The 22595-nt window shown below is 37.1% G+C and overlaps 1 protein-coding gene across 7 annotated transcripts in view; it reads left to right on the top strand.

Annotated features, from left to right (window-relative positions):
* Nucleotides 1-22595, top strand: part of LOC150108191 (uncharacterized) — a 368644-nt gene that overhangs the window by 26775 nt on the left and 319274 nt on the right. For all 7 annotated transcript variants that reach the window (XM_090390641.1, XM_090390644.1, XM_090390642.1 and 4 more), the window contains exon 2: nt 19475-19519. In XM_090390641.1, coding sequence (XP_090246767.1) covers nt 19475-19519 — 45 coding nt within the window. The remainder of the gene's footprint in view (nt 1-19474; nt 19520-22595) is intronic.

Raw genomic sequence — 22595 nt, forward strand, 5'->3', positions numbered from 1 at the left:
TTTACTATTCAGCTGCTTGAAAGCCTTCATCTTTAGCTCAGGCATCATTCAATCCATTAAGATGTTATATGCTAAAGCACACTTTTACATGAAAATAAACAGGCTCACCCATATCTGTACCATACAGTAGAGGTATTAAACAAGGCTGTCTACTTTCAGGTCCTCTTTACACAATTGTCATAGAATCCTTTTTTGCATAGAGTAAGCATGCTGCTTAGGGCATCCCATCCTAACCTTTCTTACCAAGCCATAAACCTGAACAGCATATGCTGATGATGTTACAGTTATAATCTTCAAAGAAGAGAATTTCTGTAACATACAAACAGCATGCCAAGAATACCAAGTGGCCTCAGGAGCTAAACTAAATGCACACAGGACTGTGATGTGGCAAATGGAAAAACCGAGCCAACTCCCTAATGTCTGTCCACAGAGGGATACAAATATCTGGGAATCTACCTAGGAAACATACCCTTTTTTGAAACATACTCATTAAACGTTTCAAGCAAGTACTAGGAAAGTGGGCAGCAATACGAGCCTCTGCCTCCACAAGAGGAAGAGCAATAATTCTTAACGAAATAGCTACCAGTGCTTTGACATACACTAAAGGTTCTCACCACCAGTGTAATTTATTAAAAAATAGTCAACCATCTATCGATTCATATGGAACCAAACAAACTGGCTTTACTACTCCAAGCTAAGTACTTCTCTTAAAGGAGGAGGAGCACAAAACTTGACCGCCTTTGACCACAGGACAACAATATTCTGTACTCGGTTTTTCCTTAATACCCTACAACAGGAAATGGCACACAAATGCACCACCGAATATATTTTCAGTTCTGCCACTAGAGGTCTCTTTATCCACAACCTTAAGAATGACAAAAGCACATATGCCAGTGAGCCTAACAAATTTCTACAAAGATGCTCTTCGAAGATGGAAGAAGTTAAACCTTCAGAACACAATGAAGACAGCATCTCTCTCTCTCTCTGAAATCTCCATGGAACCCATCTTCCACAACATGGTGGTAAGGAACCGCATCACTTCGAGAGAGATTTTCTTTCCTCCATGGAACTGGCGAGGCATGAGGGGGGGGTCTGGGTGATATTCTTTCTCTAAGTCTTACCTGGCACTTTCCAAATTCACTCACAAACTTGGAATATGGTAATCAGGCTGAGCAGATACACACTATGAAATCTGCTTTTCAAGCTGCTATGCCTGATAGCATAACGAAAGAGGGGCTCAGTCCTTACGTGGAAGATCTGGTGCCTCTCTTTTTGATAAAAACCAACAATGCATGGGGGAGACTTACATCCTGCAATATAAACAAAATCTACAACAGTCCAACCAAAGCACTTCATTGGAAAATCCTGCATCATCCCATTTTACAAAGAACTGGGATGATGCAGGAATTAAACATCTTTTCACTGGGACCTACTATATTGCACACAAGAGCCATCAAATGAGACACAGATATTCAGTGGAGAATGTGGCACAATGCACTACCTACTCCAACCATATTATGGAAATTCAACCCAGATGTTTCAGATAACTGTCTGTTCTGCTACCAAGCAGAAACAGTCTGGCATATCTACTTAGAATGCCCAATTAACAACACCCAATTAATCCATATGTCTCGAGAAATAGTAGCCTTAGCCTGCAGTTGTATTCATACAGAAGAGGAACATCTCAATCTTGTCCATGCAGAGTCAAAAAATTATTCGATCTGCAACTAACTCTTCATCACTGCTAAACAGTAATATACAGTTTCTATCATCTACACACAAGACCAGACAGCACAACAGTTTCACAGAGAGAGAGAGCGAGCAGCTGACCATCTCCTTGCAGCCTTCAAACAAAAGATGAAGTCGTATCCTACATGAGCATCATCACCACAGGCAAAACAATACTCTAGACCTTTTTTCACCAAGACTGGAATCCAAGGAATCAACTCCTGGCTGAGCAGAATGACTGCATCACAGTCCACTTTCCAACATAGAAGTGACATCATTGCTCTCCCTCCCCTCCCAAAGAAAGGAAGAAGAAATAGATTTTTGTGCTTAACAGTGTGAATGATGATCATCTGTTACTTTCATGTAAATATGTATTGTCATATTGTCTTATGGCAACCATTATTTTCATGTAAGTTGTAGTATCATTTTATAATAACTGTTATTGGCAAAAAAAGTGTGATATCGCCCTATAACAACTGTTATTCTTATGTAATTTATCTCAGCAATCACAATCATCGAGCATATAATCTCTCTCTCTGCCTGACTGCAGAGAACCAAAACCAGTTAATCCTTACATAAGATTATTTTTAAATTAAAAAAAACAAACTCTGTTCTTTTTCTTAATACTATCAGGCTCTCTTGCACCTCTATACTAACTACTTTACACCTATGATGAGCATCCCTTTACTTTTTCACATCAATAAAGGTCGAAACCAGTCTGAGTAGTAGCTCTTCCCATAATGCATAGCATTATGTATATCGATAAGGATATCTACATTGCATTATGGGACACCGAGGCAATTGATATGAAGTCATTAGCCTGTATATACAAGTAGCCCAGTCATGAAGTGACTTCTCGTGCAGACTTTGTTAAAGGATTAAGCCAAAAATATAACTTCTTGTCATCTTTACTTTATAGTATAACCAAGTGGAAAAACTTTCAATAGCTTCATATCCATTCCCATTTGCTCCAACTTTCGTAATTGATTTCTATGTGGTATTCTTCAGATGCCTTTGCCAAATTCAGTGGTATCATGGTGTAGCTATATCCTTTATCAAATTCTGATGTAACTTTATTATAAAACATGACTAAATTACTAAGATAGGGACCACCATTTACAAAGCTATGCTGTCCACTACTGAGTATTACATCCCTAGCCACCCACTCTGGCTGAAAAAAGCCAATATATATATATATATATATATATATATACACACACACAGGGCTTTTTTTTAGCCAGAATGGTCTGGAAAAGTTTATCGGAACGCTTTCCGGCTGAAAAAAAGCCCTGACGTTAACCAACTTTTCCAGTATTTTAACAACCACTCCTGATATTTTAATTGGTGTGTAGTTTGCTGCCTCCGTCTTGGAGGCACCTTTATGCAATGGAACTATCTCACTCACTTTTCACTTCCTTCAAACTCTGTCAGAGCTGAGACTTAGATTGAACAACTTCATCAGTGTCAGTGCCAGTTCGCTTATATATTCATGCAGTACACAGGCTGTATGGCATCCAGTTGCATTGCTGTATTCACATCAATATTTTCAATATGCTGAACATCTCCTGTTCATCTACCTCAATTTCGACATGCATCTCTGTCACATCATCAACTACAAAATCCCCATTATGTTGGAGGTTTAATGGATTTTTTACAACACTCAAAAAGAATTAAAATAGAATTTAATACTTCCTATATTTCGTCCTAGTCACTAGGACATCTACGAGGATTACAAAAACAATTAATGTAACATGCACACAAAAACTTACAATACTAAGCCCAACCATGTGGGTGACACTAAAGTCCTATCTAGGTGGAGCGCCCTCTAAGGGCAGTAGTAGGTGGCCTGGAATGTAAGGTGGGACCTCTGGTGATGAGTGTTTCCCAAATCTTCGGAAGTTTAATACAACCATATTTATTAAGATTTGGTTGGTTACTGAGAGCTGCTGCTGCTTCTAAGAAAAGTCTCTCTTTCTTGAATTTGCTGTGGTGGAACATGGTGGTTTTCTTCCATGATACTCTGTGGGTGGTGTCCAAAACATGGTCAGCCAAGCCTGAATGGCCATAGTTGTGTTTAACGATGTACGACTTGTGTTCCTCCAGGCAGATGGATGCTGATCTGCCTGTCTGTCCAAAGTACGCAAGCTTACAGGAACAGGGTACTTTGTAAACTCCAGGCAGAGAGAGAGGAGGGAGCTGATCTTTCGTAGAACGGATAAGGGTAGCAAGTTTGCGGTAGGGCTTATATGCTGTGTGTAGGTTATACTTTTTTAGTATCTTGGCTATTTTTTCCGAAGTGCCACGGATGTAGGGTATGGTGATGGCATTTTTAAAATCTTGTTGACGAGAAGGACGGGGAATGGGGGAGGAATTGATTATTTTTTTGATACTGTGTTCGCTGTAGCCATTGGAGAGGAAAGTTCTGTGTATGTGGTTAAGCTCAGTAGTGAGGGCGGTTCACAAAGATTGTGGGCTCTCTTGGTAAGAGTTTTAATGATGCCATATTGTTGCGAGGGGTGGTGGTGGTGGGAGAGTTTGTGAATGTATCTGCCTGTGTGTGGGTTTTCTGTATACAGTGAAGGAAAGTGTATCATTAGGCAGGCATGTGACTAAGGTGTCTAGGAAGGGTAAACAATTGTTCTTTTCCTTTTCCATAGTAGACTGGATTCTTGGATGTAGGCTATTGAGATGACTGAGGAAGGAGTTTAACGTGTCTGGGCCATGAGGCCAAATCGAGAACACATCATCTACATATCTTAGCCAGATAGAAGGTTTGAATGGGGCTGAGTCTATGGCTCGTTTTTCGAAATCTTCCATATATAGAAATTGGCAAGGGGGGGAACCCATTGCAGTTCCCTCTATCTGCTTGTAGATTTTGTTCTTCCAAGAGAAATACCCAGAGTTGATGGCAAAGGAAAAGAGACTCTGGGTATTTCTGGGACTCTGGGAAACATCAATTCTGGGTATTAAACCTCCAACATAATGTCCTCACAGCACTTAAGCCTCTACACAAGAATACAAAATCCCCGCCTTTGCAAAATAACCACTCAGCAACTCAACTATTTCTTTTGCATCTTCCTACCATGAGCATTGTTTCAAGCCATCCTACCATAATAATTTTTTCTCTTACTTGCTACATAATAAAAATAACTCGGTTTGCTTTGACCTTCTTAACTAATTTTCTTTCAAATTTGATTTAGCCTTTCTTACTATCTAGTCACCCTTTTTGCTTGCACTTTGTGCTGCTTATGAGTATGCTGATCAATTTTTTTTCTTTATATTCCCTCCACAGTGTTTTATTTTTTTTGCTGTTCTTGCCTTATATCTTTACTCATCCACTTAATCCCCACTTGGTTTATCCTCACCTTGGGTATGCAGTCTGATACTGCTTCTCTAATTGCTGAGTTCCCATGTCATACTGACATTCTTTCATTGTAGTAGCTTCTGAAGCTATGGCATTGCTCAAAGATGATTCCTAAGTCTGTCATAATTACCAGCTTTATAGTTCAACATAAATCCTTTGCTCCAACACTCCTCCCTCAGTTGGAGGCAAAGCATCTATCTTGTTTATTGATATATCTTTTGAAGTTCCAGATCCAACACTCTCAAATCCCTGGTCCCCCCTATATAACATGTTATTTCAGGTAATTATCCCTTAGCAATTTTACAAATTCCACTTACATCTTGTCATGTCTCCTTTCTTCCCTCTAGTCTATGTTCCAATAGTTAAAGTCTCCAATAATAATTGCTTGGCCTACACTCATTTTATTACTCTGCCAATACATGGCATCTGCATCCTCCTGTGACTCTTGGTCAATAGCAGCAACCAACAATATATTTTGTCCGATTGGCCTCTGTTTCACACCAGACAGTCTCAAATGAACCATCTGCCCCAGACCTAAAATCTTCTTTAACTTCTAATTTGGATGTAATTCTTCAGCTGTCATCAGCAGTACCCCAGCTCATGTCCAATTCCCTCTATCCTCCCTAATAATACATTACCTTTTGCATTCTATTTTTGTAACTATATAATTTTCTGTCAACCAGGTCTCACTGATGTGTATAATTTTTGGCCAAGTTGTGCCTACCAATGTCAAAAACTTCTCTGGGTTATTCCTGATACTTCTGGTATTCGTGTATATGTATTTCAATATCCTCTTTGTACCTGCAGTTACCCTTGTGTAATGTCATTACCAACCCACTCGAATCAAGCCTGTGAAATTGCTTTAAGCATTGCATAATCGTTTCTGTACACATGCTTAGGGGTGGACAGACACATGTTTGATCTCCTCCTCCCCAAATATCTCTAGTTTCTCTGGTTTTGCACTTCCAAATTCTCACTAAACAACACTTTCTCAAAACATCTAACTTCAAAACCATTTATATGTAGTCTATCAGGCATATATAAGTCCTTATGTCCATCAAATTCACTCTATACATCAATAAACTGCACGCATTCCTCCTGCACAATCTTCTCATTGACTCATTAGCAATCATTAGCCTTTCTTCTCAACTCTGTTCCTATTATATACCGAGACATCAGACTCACAGTTTTTACTTCCTTACTCATCATTTTTGCTTCTTTCAACAATGTTCATATCTTCTTCTCATTGTATATTTCTCCCCTTTCAAATAATTTTTTCCTGCAATAACAATCATCTCTTTCACTTCTCCCTTCTGCAAACTAACAGCTTCACTAACATCCTTGATTTTTGTACCTGGAAAATATGCTTTCATCACTTGCTCATTAAGTATACATAGAATTTCTATACAATTTTGTCTCCTTATTTCCAGTTTCTTGCACTTTCATTCAATTCACTTTTTCTTTCATTTTCCTGCCTACTGTACCATACAAGTCATTTCTCCAGTCACTTTGGCTACTGTTTTGTTCTATAAAGCATGCAATGTAAGTGTGTTATTTCACTCCTTACTATCATTTCATCACTCACGTTACTTTCAGCCACTTCTTTCCTGCTCTTATTCAGTGCAATGTCATTCATTACTACCACATTCGCTGGAACACTTTTGTTATCTTTTACATTAATAATATTAATGACGTAAAAATCCGTCATGCTAATCTCAGTGAACAAGGAAGCCTTCGCTGCCATTTTGCTTGTATGCATCTGTGCCATGTATGAAAATGCTTACTAAATGATATCGTGTATTACGTTTCACACACACACAACATACAAAAATAATTACTAATAAAATTCATTAAAATAAAAGACATCTGTTGAATGCATGCAACATCACTTCTCCTCTATGTTATATTCTACTTTTCATTGTAACCTCTGTTTCATTAAATAATCTTTACAAATAACCACTATAATAAGTATTATCTAAATTAAATAAATCATTAACATATATTAAAACATTAGACTTGTAATTATTATTATACAGTCATCTCCATAACCACTATTCCAATACTGGTTATATTTCTTCTTACAAGAAGAAATATAACTAGTTCTACACATTTACTTCCCTTCAAGCAAAAAAAAATCTGCTCCTTTTATCTTAATAATCACACTTTACACAACTTCCAGGAATGACCTTTGTCTCCTCCATTCTAGTCACGTATCAAAGTTTATCTCGCTTTTACTTTATAAAACCCCTTTAGTAACTTATATGTTTAATATAACTTATATGTACAGGATCATCGGAATCAGGGCACATGTTATAGGAGTTTCACTCTGGGGCATCACATCGCAGAAGGACAATTAACCTTTGTGATTCATTGCTCCAGACAATGAACCACAAACTTTGTCCTCCACCCCAACTTCCAATTCATTCCATTTACCAAAAACTTAATTCTCACTTCCTTGTATAACTTTCAAGGATGGTCTCTTGATCTCCCTGTGCTTTTGTTGTATTCTTTAGAAAAATCTTCTGTATGTCTCCATCTGATGAATATTTCTCACCTTTTGAATTTCATTCTTTGAAGGAAAGGTAGATAAATCCTACTGAAGCAGGAAGTACATCAGCATATGCACCGATCCATTTACAGTATAATGGATATAGTATACACACACTGAGCCATGTATGTGTGTGCACCATCAGCAGATAGCTGAATACATATCCCAATCCATTTACAGTATAATTGATATAGTACACACACATACTGAGCCATGTATATGTACTGGAATCCTGTGGAATTCCACTTGTAACCCTACTCCCTATCTTTGCTGCTGCTCCCTCATATATAATTCTTTGTTATATCAGATAGCCAATTTGCTGATTCAGTAAGGCAGCCTTATTTCTGAATTTATTTGTTGCGAATTGAATTTCACTTTTCATTGAGCAACCCATCAAATGTTTTTGCAATCTGTTATTATTACATAGCCATCTTCACGAGGTCTGGAGACTAATTGCAGGAGGCTTGCACTATTATTCACACAGTGCTTTTCATACCTCTCTTTAAAATCATCACTGACAAAGTGCTTGTCTATGTCGTGGTTGTCTGTGTCAATCAATTCCACTCATTCACTGCTCTTCATGTAAAAAAATTTAGTCCTTGTGCCCTGTTCTCTTCCATCTGTATTGAAAATTTTTTTCAGCATCTGTTTTATAATACTTCAGTAACTTGTTTGTTTCTGTTATATTACTTCTTTTTTGCTCATCACTTAAATTTTTTTAAAATGCAAACCTTCAGTCTATCCTCATAGTGAGCATTACATGGCCATTCAGTACGATCTTCTCCACCATTTCGTCATCTCAAGAAACACAGAAAATTTTCAACTACATATACCTCGCACACAAAAAAAAAGTTTTAAACTGTAAGAAATAGATAGTGAATATTGTTATGGCATTTTCAGATATTTTGGAATTCAGTTGAAGAGAATCAGCATTTCAACTCAACAATTGTTGGCTTACCTTTGTCATTGAGTCACATGATCTTTTGTTGATATTGCACCAATCACATGTACAACATATAGAGATAGAAGCAACCAGTAGAGGAAATTTTGGAGTGAGAAAGTGAGAACATTGACTTCTTCTCAATCTTGGATTGCCTGGGGGGTAGAGCGATGAATGAGGTCAGGTTTAGGTTCTACATGGAATGGATGGCGGCTACGACCTGACTCCAGCAGGACAAATTAAGAGCCCATCATTAGAACTGTTGTGCAACTGGATTTTGAGATCTTGGGACATGGTTTTGCCATAAATAATTGCAAGACTTTTTTTAAAACTGACATCTTTTAATGCCCTGGATTTGAGCAAAAATGACACTATTTGAGTAGATGACTGTTTTAATTTAATTACAGCAGCATTGTCGCTAAAGATTCAAATATGTTGAATAATGAGGGTGAGCTGCTGATCACGTAAATAACAGTGATAGTTAAATTTTAAATGCATTCATTTTATAAATAATATGAACAATTATAAATTATAATGAATGCTGAGGATTTAATTATAAACATTAATTTAGTTTTTTTCCTGAAAAACGTTAGTTTCTGAAAATCCCCACATATATCTCACACCATGATTTTTAAACTTTAATTTTTTCGGGAAAAAAACGTGAGAGTTATATTCGAGTGCATACAGTAAATATCTTGCTGATCTATTACTAGATCACATTAGGAACTCCAATTCTTATATCAACAATTCGACTTATTTTATTCAAAGGTTTTAGTTGATACTGTATATCTCCATTGGACATTTTTTCTTGATGGATTATAGTTTCTCAGAGAGTAATTATGCCTCTGCATATGCTATCTTATTTTTTAATTTGGACTTCATGACTTCATAATGAATTCAATTATAAGATTTGTGATTTGTATTATTGATTTGTGAGTATAGAATTGGACATTTGATTGATTCTTGCTCTCTCTTTGTACCATATCAATCCACCTGTATCTTGGTCTTCCTCTGGGTCGTTTTCCTGCCAACCTGGCAGAGAACACTTGTTTTGCTAATCTTTCCTCGCCCATTAGCAGAGCTGAGATTAGCTCTGCTAATGCATTCCTGGATGCTGACAATGTCAAGTTCTTTCCTAATATCCTCGTTTTTAATATGATATTGCCATTGATGCCATCTATTCACGTCTCTAATCTTTCTCAGCATTCTCATATCTCCAGTCTCTAGTCTTTGGTCAAGTGTTTTACTTCTGACCCAGCTCTCAGATCCATAAGTTAAAACTGGTTTGAACACTGTCTTGTATACAGCTAATTTAATGTTCCGACTAATTTCTCTCTTATTCCATATGAATTTATTCAATTGACTTCCTACCATTCCAGCTTTGTTGATTCTGTTGTCTATTTCCATATTTAATTTACCATCTTCAGTAAAAATCGTGCCTAAGTAGCTGAAATGTTTTACTTGTTCCACAGGTTCTCCATTCACAACACAGTTGACGTTTTCAACAATTCTACCTATTTTCATTGTCTTTGTCTTTTTAATGCTGACCTTCATACCATATCTATTACAACAGTTATTCAATTTAGTTAGAGAATCTTCCAAACTTGTAGCGGATTTATTTAGAAGTATAACATTGTCCGCATAAAGCAAAGAGCTGACATTAACATCTCCAATTCTGATATCATGTTTAATACCACTTTCCTTCATAATGCGATCCATATAGATAATGAATAACAGAGGGGATAATGTACATCCTTGTCTCACACCAAATTTAACATTAAACCATCTTCCTGTACTTCCTTCATTTCTAACTGCTGACTTACAACTCAAATAAGAACTAAGTATTGCTTGATATAATGCCCATTGACACCATATAACTGTAGCGTATTGAATAGCTTCTCTCTGGACACCTTGTCATATGCCTTTTCCAGATCAACAAAACCTAAATACAGATCTTTGTTATATTCCCATGCTTTCTCGACTATTTGTCTTAAAGTGAAGATCTGATCCTGACAGCCTCTATTTGGCCTGAATCCAGCTTGTTCTTCACCAAGCTTTTCTTCCACAATTCTTCTCAACCATTTCTCAAGTATATTTGCATAGATCTTGCCAGGAACACTCAGTAGGGAAATACCTCTGTAATTCTCACATTCAGTTTTATTTCCCTTTTTATATATGGGTACTATTAGAGCTGTACTCCAATCATCGGGAATTCGTCCCTCTATCCAGGCTCTCTGACCAATGCAGTGCAGCCACTGTAAAACTTTTATACCACCATTCTTCAGCATTTCTGGTCGAATATCATCTAGTCCTGCTGCCTTTCCACATTTCAAGCCTTTGATGGCTTTTTCTACTTCAAGTATGGATATGTATTCCTGACTGTATGCCTGTTGAGTGTTTTTTAAGACTGTGCTATCACTGCTTGTTTCATTTAGCAATTTTTCGAAGTAATTACTCCATGCTTCAAGGATATCTTTTTCTCCCATTTTCATGTCACCTTTATCATCTCTAACTCCTTTTACAGCACTCTTTCCTCCATTTCTAAGCTTCTTCAACAACCTCCAGAATATCTTGCCGCCTTCTTGATATTTATTTTCTATGTTCTTACCAAAGCCTTCCCATGACTTTTTTAGCTAGTTTTACACAGTTCTCTTACATTTGGCTCTATATTCTCTAAGAGCAAAAGCTGACTTATTTGACAGGAACTTTTGGTATGCTTTCTTCTTTTCCTTCACTGCCTCTTTAACTTCCTGTGTCCACCAGGGAGTTCTGATTTTTTTATCTTTGCACACAACCTCACCACATGCCTCTCTGGCAGAATCAATCAATGTTTCCTTCAGAGTTTGCCACTGAATCTCCAAGGTTTGATTCCTGTTCTCAAACTCTTTCATTTTCTTTTCAATAATATTTCTGTATTTTAGTCTACAGTTTACATCTGAGAGCTGCTCAACTTTTATTCGCTTTAAAACTTTCTTACATGTTATTCTTTTCAATATGAAATTCAATTTTATCCTGCTCACGACTAAATAGTGATCACTTCCAATTTCAATTCCTCTGTACACTCTGGTGTCCTGCACCAGGGAAAAATCATCACTATCAACAATAACATAGTCAATGAGACTTTTCTTATTCCTTGCTTCTTCTCTCTATGTGAATTTGTGCATATTTTTATGTTGGAACATAGTGTTAGTAATAACTAGTCCATGTCCCGACCAGCCGGCATGAAATTTTGTCATGTTGTACCACCATTTTGTATATTGGTTGAAGCCAATAAGAATACAATTTGTTCGGCTAAATCCCAAAATGCCAGCCCATCCTCGTTCGTTTAGTATCCAGGTAGATATCCAAAAGGGTGCACCACGAGAAGGTGAGGACTGGTCGGTTCTCTGCATTCCTTTAAAGGCTATGTGGAGGTCTCCTCTCAGTTATACAGCTTTGATCCTTAAGCACCCCGGATATATTAATTTTTACATTCTTAAGTGGAAAATAACTATCAATCGTTTTACAAAATTTCTTTATTACTAGATTCACATACCAGTAATGTGCTGATTTAAAAACAGAAACCATACACGAACGAAATTACATAAAAGAGGAATGGGAAAATCTAAAACAAATCATGACAAATGCAGCAACAGAAAGCTTGGGAATAAATAGTAAAACTAGGACAAAGAAATAGAAAAGATAATTAAAAAAAAAGTTACCAGTAATGGCTAAATTCCACAGTATAATTGCAAAACTAATTAAATTTTTCACCTGCATTTTTGTACTATTCCATGTTTACACTGTCTTCTGGTATTTTCCTATTTTTCATTTTATTTATTGTATTTTCTATTAGATCTGTGATCATATTAGATCTGTGTGTGTGTGTGTGTGTGTGTGTGTGTGTGTGTGTGTGTGTGTGTGTGTGTGTGTGAGAGAGAGAGAGAGAGAGAGAGAGAGAGATCTAATATGATGGAAATGTACAAAAATGCAGGTTAAAAATTTAATGTACGATTCCTGAAATTCTTTAACTTGGTCTGGATTTCTAGAAAAACTTCACACTCCAGAAAAAAAAACACTGGTTGTCCCAATTTACAACAAAAGGAAATGAAGATGACTGCAATAACTATAGAGGAATAAGTCTGCTAAAAGCAGGGTACAAAATATATGCAGGAATATTAAAATAGAAACTAAAGAATATTGTCAAGGACATTCTACTAGAAGAGAATGGATTCTGAAAAGACAATCTCACATAGACTCAATTTTTACTCTACAATTATTAATTGAAAAGAGAAGAGAATTCAAAAAGAACATGTATCCTCCATTGATTATGAAAAAGCCTTTGATAATATTAATAGACAAAAATTATTTAAAATATTAACTGATCTAAATATACCAACCAGCTCTTAGAGTCTACACAAGAAATATACGTAGGAAATAAAATGGCAGTCAAATGAGAACAAATATCAGAATGGAAAGACATGCCAGGAGGAGTACGGCAAGGATGTACCATATCACCTCTACTTTTTAATATATATATATAATGATAACAATCTGGAAACAGTATAACCCATTTGGCATGCAAATAAATCAACAAATAAAGATACGCTATTATTTACAAATGATCAAATTTTATTAGCTACATCAGAAGATGATCTACATAGATCATTAAATGAAATTTCAGAATGATATAATATGAAAATATCAAAAATGGAGATAAAAATAACGGCTTTCAAAGGAGAAAACCAAATAGGAAGTAAAATAGTGATCGATAATAAAAGATTAGAACAAGTAAATACTTTCAAATGCAGTAATCCCCCCCCGACTTACGTAATACACGACTTACGTAAATTCGCAGTTACGTAATAAATCTCGAAAATTACAACTACTAGCACGTATGAACATGTTTAAGTCTTTTGTGTCTTTGACATCCATTGCAGTATGCAACGACATAATGTTAACCAGACTCGGCATTCACAGCAAATGTAACGAATAGTAACAGGAAGTAACAGGTTACGGGTAAACGCCGAGAGCAGCAGAGGGCAAATGCGCAAAAGCCGTAACATTCAAACTGAAACCTACCAATTAGAAATAAGTACTCCATAAACAATTCCTCTTTTCCCCGACCTGTCAGTAGTCCATGCCTCGCGTGGTTAGTTTAGTCACTTGTTTATCACCGTTAGTGTTCGTTGTTTATTTACCCTTAAAATGGATTCAAAATGCAAAACTTTAATTAACTAATAAATCTTTAAAAAAACTAATAAATCTAAAAAATAAAGGTCTGCAATTACTTTAGAAGAAAAGTTGAAAATAATTTGAATGTATGAAGATGGGAAAATTATATCAACAATAGCTCAGGATATAAATTGACCTATTTCGACAGTGAATACAATAGTGAGGGATAAAGTTCGCATTGTTGAAAGCATGAAAGGTGCGGTAACATTGAAGGGCACAATCATCACCAAGAAGAGGCTGGGCCTGATTTCAGAGATGGAGAAATTGTTGTCTCACTGGATCGAGGATCTGACACAGAAGCAGATACTGTTGAGGTTTCTGATTATCCAGGAGAAGGCTAGATCTTTACATAAAGATTTACAAGCAAAGGCTGGCATCACCGACACGGAGAGTGCATTTAAAGCTAGTGCTGGATGGTTCGAACGATTCAAAAAGCATACAAATCTACACAGCATCAGAGTCACTGGTGAGGCAGCAAGTGCAGATACAGATGCGCAAGTAAATTTCCCTAACTTCTGGCAGAAATAATTGAGGGGGGGAATGTTGGAAGAGGATGCCAACATGGACATTTATTGCAAAAGAGGAAAAATCTATGCCTGGATACAAGGTCGCAAAAGATCAAATCACTGTTATGATTGCTGGCAACACTTCAGGGGGACTTGAAACTTAAACCGCTTACAGTGTACTATTCCCAGAGACCGTGGGCCTTTAAGAACATTGACCTGAGTAGGCTGCCCGTAATCTGGAAATCCAATACCAAGGCTTGGGTTACACGTGTGCTGTTCACAGACTGGTTCAATAACCACTTCATTCCCCAGGTGAAGAAATATTGGGCCAAAAAAGGAATCCCATTTAAAGTGCTTCTCCTCCTGGACAATGCCCCCAGCCACCTGGAAGAGTTGGATGACTTTCATTCTGACATAAAAGTTGTTTACCTGCCTCCTAGAACCACTGCACTGTTGCAACCTATGGATCAAGGCGCTATTGCGACTTTCAAAGCCTACTATCTGCGGCGTATGTTTTCCCAAGTAATCAAGGCCCTCACCACAATCATTGATAGTGGTGAGGGCATTACTCTACATGATTTCTGGAAGAATTGTAATATCCTTGACACTATCAAAAACATCGGGGTGGCATGGGATGAAGTCAAGCAGACAACAATGAACACTGTATGGAAGAAACTCAGCCCAGAAATGGTGCAAAATCATTTAAAGGAAGGAGAGCAGACAATGACTGATACGGTTGTTGAGTTGACACAAGAATTACAGCAAGCGACGGAGAAGTGTGTGGAACCTGCAGAGCAATTAGAGCTGGAAGTGAATAACGTTGACATTAACAAGCTTCTTTTGAGTCACAATGAAGAGCTTACTAATGATGACCTTATTCAGTTGGAGGCATTCTGAAATTCCGAAGAAAATACTATGCCAATTGAACCACCAACTCCAGACGTTAAGAAATTTACAACAAAGGGACTAGCCGAGGCTTTTAACTCGATAGACATGATGCTAACAAAATTATAATCAATGGATCCGAACACCGAGTGGTTCGAGAATTTTAGCCGCCGTATCCATTCCGATATGTCTAGCTACATGGCCATCTACGATGACAAAAAGTGTGTGACCACACAATCTACCCTAGACATGTTTGTGAGATGCAGCTCACAACAACGTCAAGATGACAACTCAGACGACCCTGACTATGCTCAGCCTTCAACATCGAGAGGGGTAGAAGTTGCCAGAGAACAGCATTTCTCTTCACAACCATCCACCACCAGCGCCAACTCTACTACTACAGAGCTAAATTAGCTGTCACAAGACATTTTTTTTATTTGAAAAGTGTTATTTCAGTTTGTTTTTATATTCTTTTCTATATTTTTCATACTTTTATAGTTTATATTTGAGTAAATACTGCTGCATGATGTTTCATTTATAAAATAATAATGTGTAAGTAATATACTGTATATATACATACATATAATAATAATAAATATTGCAGTTTCTTACGAAGTTACACTTAAGCAATTTACAAATTCGACTTATGTAAAATTCAAGTTACGTAAAGGTTTACGGAATGCATTAGTTACGTAACTCGGGGGGGGGGGGTTACTGTACTACTTGGAATGTGACTTATTATATGAAGATGAAATGATATAGACATTAAAATATCAAATTTTTTAAAGCAAACAGCATAATAAATACTATGTTTAAGCCATCCCTGATACAGAATCAGGCTATATAATATTCTGTCTAAACCAACTTTATTATATGGAAATGACTGCAATGTCCTGAGAGGTTGCTCAACATGTGAAAATTTCAGTCAAGAAAGAGTTTATGTGGAACTACAAAGCTTGTGATTATGACAAACTTTGGAGGCAACCTGGAGCAGTTCCATGTAGTTCTTTATGCATTGGCACAAGGCCAAAGTAAATCCTTTTTTAATACATAGAAAATAAGAGAAAAAATGATTATGGAAAGATAACTTCATTCAGTGCTGATGGTAGGAAAGTATTAGAAGCAGAGGAAATTGTTCGGTTACTAAGTGATCACTTTGGAAGGGTGTCATCCAGGTCGTGACTTTTTCAGTTACTAAAGTAACAGAGACTGATGTGAGTATTGAGGTCGTTGAACAAGAGGTACTCACTGTATATGAAAAATATCACTGTGAATACAGCAGTGGGCCTGGATGATATATTTGCTCATGCACTATGAGAATGTGTGAATGAACTGGCAGTGCCTCTGATGAGTATCAGCTCTGGCAAGGTTCCAAGGGAGTGGAAAGAGGATAAGATCCATTACATGAAGGTCGCTCCAAGACAGAAGTAGCAAATTACAGACCAATTAGTATCTCTGGAGTGGTGGTTAAAATATTGGAAAAGTTGGTTAAAAGTAAAATTCAAGAATGGGTGGATAGAAATTTAACACTTTATAGGAGACAGCATGACTTTGTAAAAGGTAGGTCTTGCCTCAGTCATTTATTCACATTTTATAATAAGGTGACAGCAGAGTTGGATAACGGAAATGGCTTTACCATGATATTATCTGACTTTCAAAGACATTTGACAGAATACTGCATGCGAAACTATTACATAAGTTGGAGCAAATGAATGTGAGGCTGGTGGTATGGATAGGGCTGATAGACAGACATCAGAGGATGGTGTATGGTGGAGTGGAGTCAAGGTGCATAAGGATGACTAGTGGAGTGTCCCAGGGTTCTGTACTAGGACCACTGTTTAATTTGTATATTAATGATATAGCAGAAGATTTGAAGGGAGACATTCAGTTGTTTGTTGATGATGCAAAACAAGGAAGGGCAATGGTTGATAATAGTGATGTAGATATCTTACAAGATGATTTAAATAAATTAACAGTGTGGGCAAAGGACAATGGTTGTCAATTCAATGTTGTAAAATGTAAGGTAATGCACTTTGGGATGAACTACACACTTTATATCATATTGATGGTACCAGGAAATTGAGGCTAGGGATCTGGGAGTGATGGTGAATAGAGATTGGGGGGGGGGGAGGAATATAAACCCAACAAACCCCCTGAGTTCCGGACTGGTAGGCTGGTTCTCCTTGAATTCTGATGGCTCAAACTTTGAAGACTCGAAAGGGATCCCCCCACGAGTTTTGGACTGGTAGGCTGGTTCTCCTTGAATTCTGATGACTCGAAAGGGCAGGAAGTTCCGCTCTCCCCAGGCACCCAACCCCCCTGAGTTCCGGACTGGTAGGCCTGTTCTCCTTGAATTCTGATGACTCGAATTTTGAAGACTCGACACTCAGGGTAGCCCTGAGTTTCAAATAACTTGACAAAAAACGTGACACAAAAACATTACAAAAAAAACCCTTATCATTTTATATTATAGAGTGGAATATATGGCAAGATCACATTCTTGATAAAAGCCAGCAAATACTCCCTAATAGAAACAGTTCAAAAAAGTGAACTGAGATGATTGGGACACCAACTTTTAGACATCCACCTTCACCTACATTTAGCTTTCTAGCCCTCTAGAGGCCAACTAATGGACACAAGGAAGGTAAGACAAAGAAAACAGTTTTGGCAATACTATAAGCAAACTTCATTTTGAAGATGAGGCTCACAAACCATCTGACATATACACTAGTATCCAAAAGCTAAGGATGAACTACATTTTTACCTGTATACGAAAAAATTTTCATAATTGCGATTCAGCTCTCACAATGTTGCACCAAGTGATTCAGGAGTTCTTGAGACAAACTGCCCACTCCTCCTTGAGAGCAAGAATAAGGTTTTGTTTTCTGGAGAGGAATTTTGAGTGCAGCAATATGTGTGTCTATTGCATTCCAAACGTATTCTATGGGGTTTGAGATCTGGAGAGTGTGCTCGCCACTCGATTCAGTTAATATCCTTGTCTCCAAAGTATCTCTACTGGTCGTGTACAATGTGGTGTGGCATTGTCATCCATAAAAATGAATTCTTTGCATATAGTCACAGCACAATTGAACATAACATTGAAGAACTTCATTGCAATATCATTCACCGTAGTCCCTTTTTTTTCCTGCACTTGTAGCTCAGTGTGTCCATTGAGCAAAACCCTCGACACTATAATCCCAGCAACCAACATAGCTATCTCTTTCAAGAACATTCTCACAATGGTAAGCAGTACCATTTTCATGCCAGATCAAGTGTCATCTAGAATCTGAGGAAACACTAACACGACACTCATCTGTAACTAATACATTAGCCCATTGGTGTCTTGTCTAATTTTTATGGCTGAAAATGTGCTCTATGATGAGCTGTGGATAAAGGGACACAGACTACAGCCCTTTGGGTAATAGGCCAACTTGTTGCTGATGTTTTAACCACCTTACCAGCCATTATGGATCAAATACGCATCCTCATACGCTTCGTATCCATCATATATTTCAATGTAATTTCAATGATATTACAATTTTAATATGCACTTCACATCCATGATAACTTGGACGTATATATACGTCCTGGCTGGTAGCATGGTTAATACAGTTTGTCGAGATATCTGCGTACCTGTGCTTGAATGGAGCCAACTTGCAAGCTGACCTGTCATGGTGCATCAATTACATTTTGCTAATCAAAAATCTCTCCTTGTTCCATAGTACAGTCAGGGTGACCTCTTAACGAATGTCTGGAACACATTCCATTGGTTTGAAATGCAGCCCACAGCCTGGATACAATGCAGTGTGAGATTCCAAACTCTCTGTCAGTATCTCATACAGTAATTCTACAGCCTTCTTCAAGCTTTCCAATAATTCTTCCCCCTGTGAAATCATCTAGATGATGTCTTTGAAACATTACAAACATTTGAGACATCACAAAGGGATCATGTGGTAGCACATGATCCCTTTGTGTGCAATTCAAAAATTTGAATGCGTACCTGCTTTCTACTTGAAATCGCCTTGAATTTGCAGTTATAATATTAAGAAATAGTATTCGTCCTTAGGCTTTGGACACCAGTGTATTATTTGGCACAAAACAGAGCATTTGGCTCACTTTCATCCAATAGACTTTTTATATCTCAATGAACTTTTGTCATATGAATATATTTGAAATATATGAATATAAGAAAATGTATGAATGTATATATTTTTATATTCATACATGAATAAATGATGATGATGAAGTTGTGTGATGGGCAGAAATTTACAAATATGTTTTTGTTTCAGGTATCTGGAAATAACGTATTAATATATGAAAACTTATATAAGCAGGTGAGCATTATATTATTTGTTTCATGATAAGTTAAAAGAAAGTAGTACTTACTATGATTAATGTATTAATCATTAATTTAATGTATTTTTATTTTTTTATTGGGCATTTATGTCATGAGTTTCTTTATTAAAAAAGGTCTAGTATTTCAAAAAGCATTTCTCATAAATATTAAACATTTATACCTTTCTTTAAATAGCTTTTAGCATAGTATATTATACTTGGCAAGGAATTATATTTATTTAGTTTTTATTATTTATTTTTCCCATCTAAATTCATCTCGACCATATATTGACAAATAATTGTTTACACATGAAATAATTTTGCACATTGCTTTTTTTTTTTTGTATAGCTAAAATATTGACTTCACTGCAGGTTTCTCTATCTACTGTAATCAAAAGCATATATTGTCTTATTTCTTTCTTGCTAACTGAAAGTATTTGCTTTCAGTTAGCAAGAATGCAGAGAGAACAAATTATGTGATAGTAGAGTACTGCTAGTACACTGGAAAATATAAATATCACTGATAATACTAAAATTGCAGTGGCAGAAGCTCAGAAGAATGTGCAAGACCTGAATAAAGAAATAGTGCTTGCATGTAGTCCTTCACAAGACAAAGTGCAAGATTGAAAGGCAGTAGAGATAGCAAGAGATTAGTTAACTGTGAGCAGAAAAAAGCAAGAGGTCTGAAGCCAGAAAGAAATTTGTAAGTATAAACAAGAGAAAGAGAGTAAGCAGATAATTTTTTATTGGAATTCTATGATAAGGGGAGTACTTCACAAAATAGTTATAAAATCTTGTTTCCTTGATATGATAATAATACTTGTAATGCTGTCAGAATGCAGAAAGGGAAGGTGAAAGAATTGATTTCTTTTGGCTAAAACTAGCCACCTGAGAGGGAAGAAGTATTGTATGAGGGAGGATGTGAAAGAGTTATTGAAAGAAGCAAAAAAGAAGAGTGAGAGGATGGAGTTTGTAAGTCTACTGCCATGCTGTGATAGAGGTGAACTGAGGAGGAGGACAATGATGGCTAATAAATCAATACACAGGTTGTGCAGAAGGAAGGAGATAGAGTTTGTGGATCTATGGTCTGAGTTTGATGAACAGAAAGATTTGTACATTGCTGATAGACTGCACTTAAATGGATTCGGTGTTAGGTGTCTAGAGAGCTTTGTTCACTGAGAATGTGGAAGCACAGTCAAGAAAACTAAACAAATTAGGGTGGATGCAGGAAAATTTGTGTGAAGGCACCAATGAGGTGAATGAGTGTGTATGAGTGAATAAAAAATGCAGAATTATTATTATTTTACGGTATCTCCTGGAGTCTGGACTCATCACAGGAGACCTGAATCAACCATCATACACACAAATCCTATTATACTTCTCCTTGAATCCATTCACCTTTGGGAACTCACAACCGATTCTTGCAAGCCATTCCACTCACTTTCCATGCAAAAAATCTGGTCCACATGCCCCTACTACTACTTACACAACTTCCATAGATCATCCCTAATTTCAGGCAACAATCTTGAATGGGGTAGTCAACTCAAGATGTAAAGGTGTTTGGGGGCATGTGGGGATGCTACAGTTTCTATGTATGCTAATGTTAGAAGCATCAGGAAGAATTGTTAATGCAACCTTGCCAAAAGTTATAGGCATTAGTGAGACTTGGCTAACAGCAAATGACATGGTTACAGGGATAAAATGATGGATTCAGTACCTTCAGGGAGGATAGACTAGACAGGATAGGGGAGATGGAATATTGCTGATGATAACAGATGAATTGCAGCCAACAAGAGTCAGTTGAAAAGATGGCAGTTCTTGAGTAAATTTGGTGAGACCAATTTGAGGCCAATAGGACAAAATGTACAATATTGCTATAGTCAGGAGGTGCCAGAGATGATGTGGAAGACATACATCAGCAGATTAGTCATTATTATGGGGGACTTCAACTTTGTAGATTGGAAGGAGGAGAGCTCACATGGCAGGAAGGAAATGGAATTTATACATGTACTGAGAGATGATCACTTGAAGCAGAATGTGATGGAAAGGATTCAGAGTGCAAGACTGTTGGATCAGGTTATAGGGTCAGAAAAAACCTAGCTAAGGTGGCTACATTGCCTCCAGTTGGGGAAAGAGATCATGTGGTCTTGACTTGGGAGGTTGCAAAACATGATAATTGCAGTTAAGGTTATATGTGGAACTACAAAACATGTGATTGTGATATACTTAGGAAGCAGCTTGAATCAGTACCATGGCATAAAAATCTGCAAGAGAAAGATGTTCACAGTGCATGGGGGATATTCAAGTGGTGTCTGGAAGAAAAGCAATATCACACTGTATACTGAGGAGCAGGAGGATAAATTGGGTAGGAGTTAGATGGATGAGTGATATCATTAAGCATGAGCTACAAAAAAAGAAATATTGTGGAGGATATATAAGGAGAAAGGTGACCAGCATGGTAAGGAGGGCAAAATCAAATTATGAAAAGAAATTAGGCGAGCAGACGAAAGGAAATCCCAAAGAGTTTTTTTCATTATGTCGCAAGAATGAGGAAGAATGACTATGGAAGGATAACTTTAATAAGTGCTAATGGGTAACAGAGGCAGATGAAATTGTTGAGTTATTGAGCGACAATTTTGCAAAGGTATATCATCCAAGTGAAGATATTGCTGAGGTCACAGGGTCCGATATGAGAACAGAGGGTTGATGAATTGGAGGTACTTAGGACATTGCAGAATCTGATTGGAATGAAAATACAGCTGTGGGATTGGATGGGATATCGGCTTTCATTTTAAGAGAATGTGCAAACTAACTGGGAATGCTTTTGACTAGGCTGTTTAAGTTTCAGCTCTAGCAAACTCCCAAAAGTGTGGAAGAAGAGTAAAATAATTTCTTTGCATAAAGGAAGATCTAAATTATAGACCAACCAGTGTCTTGGGAGTGGTAGTAAAAGTACCAAAAAAATTGGTCAAAAAGAAAGAGAATTTAGGAATGAGTGAATAAGAATATGATACTCTGTAAGAGGCAACATGGCTTTGTGATCTACTTGTCATGACTTAGTAATCCACTAACTTT

The sequence above is a fragment of the Typopeltis vanoorti genome, chromosome 3 (assembly GCF_054136105.1).
Source record: "Typopeltis vanoorti isolate ZY-2024b chromosome 3, IOZ_Tvanoo_1.0, whole genome shotgun sequence".
Lineage (NCBI taxonomy): Eukaryota > Metazoa > Arthropoda > Arachnida > Uropygi > Thelyphonidae > Typopeltis > Typopeltis vanoorti.